General features: G+C 46.5%; 1 protein-coding gene across 1 annotated transcript; it reads left to right on the top strand.

Annotated features, from left to right (window-relative positions):
• The first annotated feature begins 213 nt into the window (after positions 1–213).
• CCK (cholecystokinin) lies at positions 214–5,211 on the top strand. Its single transcript, XM_065752795.1, has 3 exons — positions 214–270; positions 1,172–1,429; positions 4,874–5,211. Exons 2-3 carry the CDS (start codon positions 1,174–1,176, stop codon positions 5,008–5,010), a joined length of 393 nt encoding a protein of 130 aa, XP_065608867.1. The 5' UTR covers positions 214–270; positions 1,172–1,173; the 3' UTR covers positions 5,011–5,211.
• The last annotated feature ends 579 nt before the right edge of the window (positions 5,212–5,790 follow it).

A 5,790-nucleotide genomic window follows, 5' to 3' on the forward strand; every position in this document is an offset into this window, starting at 1 on the left:
TCCCGTCCGGGAAAGCATCCCCCGTGTCGGACTGCGAACTTCAGCACGGAGCCGGGGGGTGGGGCGGGGCGGGACGGGACGGGAGGGAGAAGAGGGAGCCCCGCTCCCCCCGAGGCGGGGCTGCTGCGTCAGAGCTGTGCAAACACCGCCGCCGCTATTTAAGGGGCCGCGGCGGAGCTGCCCTTAACATCCCGTCTGGGCGCACGTAGTCCGCGGTCTTCCTCGCTCCGGCCTCGGGGAAGGAAGGGAAGAAGGAAGGCAAGAAGGAAGGTAGGGAACGGACGGCACGCGGCGGGGAGGGTGCACCGCGTTCGCTTCTGTGCATTGCGAGCGTGTGGACGAACTTCGTCGCTCCCTTTTCCGAAGTGGAAAGGTGATGCTCGGTACCGCACGGGGTGATTCGTGTGTCTGTATCACGGGACGTTGCCCTCCTGCTGCTGAAGCGCCGGGTGCCTCGCTTGTCCTGTTAGCCCTGTATCCAGATGTGCTCTTCCAGCTGCTGCACTCGGGCTGTGCTGCTGCATTGGGTTACCTCCTCCCATCTTTGCTTCTTTATGGAAGTGGTCCAAAGTAAATAAATAAGTAAACGTTGCACTTGAATTCTGGTTTATATGAAGGAGAGCACAGTTGTGGTGTGCTCATGCTGTTAATTCAGGTGGTGGGATGGTGTGAGATTTTGGGGCTTTCTTTTGGCACAACTTTGTTCCTTCTTCTCTTGTATGAGGCAGCTTCTTCAGTGCTTAATTTCAAACTGAGGAAGGGTAGGAGAGTAAACGCTCTTCACAGACCTTGTCAAAATTGGGCATTAGTAATAACAGCAGATTTCAGCACAGCAGCAAAGCACGTGGCTGCCTGGATCCTGGGACTTTCTGCATTGGTTTCCTTTAGTTGTTCCTGGGCTGCAGCTTCCAAAATACATAAGAACTGCCTAAGGGAGGCATAGCACATACACTAGGAGGGGTAAAACCGATTCACTGTGGTGTTATCTCCTCTTCCCAACAGTTAGCTACTCACACGTACCTTCTAGCTAAATGCAGATCCACAGCTGCCTGCATCAAAAGAACCAAGTTCCCTCAGAACCCAGTGGCCCCGAGGAAGACAGGGCGGTGGATGAGGCACGATGCTCTCCATCTGGTCACTGCGACCGCCTGATGTGCCTTTCTCTCTCCAGCAATGCACGGCGGTATATGCATCTGTGTGCTCCTCGCTGTGCTGTCGGCGAGCTCCTTCGGCCAGCAGCCCGTGGGCTCACACGATGGCAGCCCGCTGCCTGCTGAGCTCCAGCAGAGCCTGACAGAACCCCACCGGCACGCCCGCGCCCCATCCTCGGCGGGACCACTGAAACCTGCTCCACGGCTGGACGGGAGCTTCGAGCAGAGGGCGAGCATCGGAGCACTGCTGGCCAAGTACCTGCAGCAAGCCCGGAAAGGTACTGCTGATGTGTGGGGTGTTTCCTTCTGAGATGCCCAGATACTAACCCTGCCGTCATCTACCTAGCACAAATCCCTGCATCGCTATAGAAGATAGGGAAAATCTATTTCCTGGCTAGTCCTGAATTTGAGACCATTTTCTTTCCCACTTAGAAGTAAAACAAACAGAAAAACAAACCTATTTTTACATAGCAGCCATTGGTTGACAGCCATGTACAGGTATCCGGGGAAAATGAAGCCCTTTTTGTTTAGTTAGCCGCATCCATTCCTCTTTTAAATTAGGAAAGCAGGAGAGCTTTACTGTGGCTTTAGCCAAAGCAGGCAGCTAGCCTAAGCTCAGCCAGAAACACCAGGGACGGGGAAATCCCTTAAGTGTTGCATTTTCCTTTGTCAGAGTTACAGAAGCATGTGAGCCTTGGGAAGATCAGAAGTCACCACTGATGAACAGAGTAACTGAAAGCTGTGATAAGTGAAAGCGCATCAGGTTCAAAACGTGCTGCCTCCTGTTAGGTTTTCAGTCCCAAGCTGCCTTAGGACAGAATCTCGCAATTACTTAAAAGCTCTCCAGTATTCAGTAATGGGATTGTAAAACTTCTATAGAGTACTGGAATCACAAGGCTGCACCGTTGTGTGATTAATTAGCTGCTTGAGAAGACAATTGTTACATATTTGAATTAGTTACACCATGGGCAACTTAACTGCTCTGGCCTCTAAGGGAGGAACATGACTGCAAACCTCAAGAAAAAAGCACAGTACAGTTGTGGGGTTATGTTTGCTTGCAGTAGCTTCTCTCATCTATTCCCTGTACTGCAGAGACAGAGACTGCATTAGAAGTTAGGATTACTTGGGCATATAGGGAGCGACAAATTAATTGATTGCCAGCTCCAGAGTTTGTTTAGGATGAAATTCACTTGATAGGTAAGAGCCTTCTCCTCTCCTGTCTCTCCACACAACCATAATGTACATCATTTACTGCTCTCCTCTCTGTAGCCTTGCTGCTGAGCTCTGTGCTAGGCAGAATCCCAGCTGTGTGTTTGGTGGTGCATTGCAATAGAGCGGCCACCTGCATTTTATGCACTATGTGTGCTGCCATGCACATTCATCCCTGTGTGCAGAAGAGGGACGAATCAGAAACAACAGAAAAACACTTTTGATATATTCACAGGGACTTCTCCTCACTCCATGAGTTTTCACAGCGTTCATTAAGGAACTTGTTTTAGCAGTTCACAATTCAGATATAGAATTCCACAATTCACTGCTACTGTTAAAGCCATTAATAACTAAGAATCTTGCTGTAGGAGTCTGCAAGGCAGACAAAGCCTACAAGCTCTTCCTTTCCTTTCCTTTCTCCTGTGTAGCCACTACATTCTCCTTGAATAGCTGGCTGATGTTTCCAAATAGCTTAACCAGGTGAGGTGGGGAAGGGTTTAGCGTTAGGATGAATTTTTGCTCAGCATGAACACGAAGGAGAATTGCCTGCACACACGTTGATAAGTATTTACATGTTTAACCCTACACAGTGACTCTGAGAGGGTGATGGAATTCTTGTGGCATGACTGAGCTAGCTGGGCACCAGCATGTTGATGTATCTGCTGGTACAGAAGAGAATCACTACGACAAAGCAGAATTAATTTATAGCAAAGCCAATCAACAGTTTTCCCATCCAAAAAATTATGTTCTCATTTAACGTGAAAGTTCAGTGCAGCTCTTCAGAAATCTCTGCAGAACGTTTACATCTGCTATTTTAGCTTGTCTGAATGCTCACTAGAAAATTCCATCTCAGAGGCTGGGTGGCTGGGCATTTGCCAGTGCAAGTGGTCAGCAGCGATGGCATTTGCCCTTGTGGTTAATAGGAAGGCTCATTTTGGACAGCAGTTCCAGTTAAAACAGTGAGAGTTAAATTCTCCCAGGAGGCTGGGGCTAGATGGCAGCCTCATAGCCAGTCTGCTGCAATTTTGAAGCTGTTCACTGTATATTGCTGCTGCAGTATCCACAGGGACATCTCTGGTTAAAGGGAAAGTAATTAAGGTGCTCTTAGGGAATTTCTTAAGCTAGTTGTAACCCCTGGCTTTCACTCAACTTCATCTACAGGCTTTCAGCATAAATCTGGCACCATGACATTGAGAAATCTGGCTGACAAGTCAGTGACACATGCAATTTGCAGTCCTCTAAGGAGCCCTTGCTGGGCCAGACCAGAATAGCAGCAGGGGAGCGCTTACAGCCCACAGGTCACTGCAGGCTCCAACATCCCTTAAATACTGACATCTGAGTGATACTTTTGCACTGTCTTTTCCCTGCCTGGTGCCAAAAAAAAAAAAAATCTTATCAACGTAGCTTCATATTTTGTGCTATATATGTGAATTTCAGAGGTTTAATGGTATTGAGAGTTTAATAGTAGACAGACATATTTTCATAGTTTGTTGCTGTGCTGTTGGTGGCTTTTTTTATTACCTTGCTAAAATGCCTAAAGCATGTTTGGTTTCTTTCTGTAGTACTTTTACTTCTGTGTCTCTTTACAGCCACTAACAAAACAGTGCCATTGGTTTTGTTTTTCAGTGAGACACGGTTATTACAAATCATTACACAGGCACCAATCAGTAAGCAACACAACTGTGTAGATTTGGATTTGTGAGGTTTGGTTTGGACTCCTTTTCCTTTTTGCTCAGTTCAAGCATTCCTCAAGCCTCACTCCTCATTAACTGTGTTGGACTTGTCCCTCTTATTCACTCAAGCCTCAGGCTTAATCTAATTACTGTCTATTTTGGCTTTTTTCATGGAGCACAGGGAGAAGTAATTTACCTTCCCCTGGGATTTTATTTATGTAATGTGATGATGTCAAACTGTTTCACTTCTCATTTTAAAGCTTAAATTCTCCCTGCAGGTAATTTGTATCACTTTGATGCCCTAAACAATTGTGGGAGAAAGGCTGAAGCGAAGTCAGAGATCAGCATCCCATCCCACAGTGAAAAGCACTGTAAAAATTCAGAAAGGCAGTGGAAATGCTGCTGTCTTAGTAAGAAGCCTTGTGTGATTGCAGTAATAGACATCTGTAGCTATGAACTCCAGACACAACTTGATGAATTTCAGGACTATTCCTACTTATCACAAAACCTGCTATTCCTAACTCTACCCCTCCTGTTACTTCGTTTGTGCTATAGGAGCTCCTGTATGTGCATCTATGGCTCTTCCTTCCCAGGAGCCAAAGAAGAGAGTACATGACCTGCACATTTTATGTCTGAAAAGATTTTGAAAAGTCACCTTTGGGACAATCCCACCAAGTTTCTAAGACATTTTCCCCATTTATATGACAGTGGATTTACGTGGTAAAAAGTCAAGCAGTTTCAACTGCATTGTGCGGGCATCTGCTAACGAATATAGACAGATCAGGAATGGATGAAAATATGTCTGCTTACTTTTTCCTCTCACACACTCTTTTCCTGTAGGTTCCACTGGGAGGTTCTCTGTCCTAGGAAACAGAGTACAGAGCATTGATCCCACGCACAGGATAAATGACAGAGACTACATGGGCTGGATGGATTTTGGACGCCGCAGTGCTGAAGAATACGAGTACTCCTCCTAAAGAACAGCAAACTTTAGCAGCAGGAAAGAAATCACACTCCCATGTCTGTACAGAAAGAGAAAAATTAATTTGTTGTCCTCTTTGAATCGGTGTTTTAAACTATATCATGTATTTGATGTAAATTTGTCTGTAAGACAATGCAATATATACATATGCAGAATTTTCCAGAAAAATGTTTTCTTTCTTTTGTGGTTTCTCATACACCGATATTAAAATGATTTCACTTACCCCTTTTTGTCCTGTCGCCACGCGTCGCTGGGTATCCTAATACACAGAGGGGCAGGAAAGCATCTTCATGCTGCAGTGTATTACATTCCAGGTGTGAAGTACACTGGCAAAGGAGACAGTTTTTAGGGAAATCTCATGGTGCTCACAATGGCTGTGAATGCTCTAAGGAGAACTTGTCCAAATACCAACACAGCAGTTCAGTACTGCCAGAAAAGGCCCGCTATCCTCACGGGGACCCCAGCTGCAGAGGGATGAGTGTTTGCAGCCCATAGCCAACGGGGCTAAAGGGAGAAGGAGAAGAGGAATGATACCAGCGTGTTTCACCTCCTTGGCATATTTATTTTATATGGTGAACTAAGTGTGAATGTTCTGTTGACTGCTGCAAATCGTGGAATAAAGAGAACATCCCCTGCCATGTGGTGAGCTAAGCCTTCATTCAGGGAGGGGCACAGAGAGCCGAGCAGAGGAAGATCCTGAGCAAAAAAGGGGGACGTATCAGATCACAGGACATTAAAGTGAGGTGCTGGCAGGGGCAGCTGGCCAAGTCAGCCA

The sequence above is a fragment of the Cyrtonyx montezumae genome, unplaced genomic scaffold (genome assembly GCF_038088225.1).
Source record: "Cyrtonyx montezumae isolate F1298 unplaced genomic scaffold, pur_monq_1.0 scaffold_8, whole genome shotgun sequence".
NCBI lineage: Eukaryota > Metazoa > Chordata > Aves > Galliformes > Odontophoridae > Cyrtonyx > Cyrtonyx montezumae.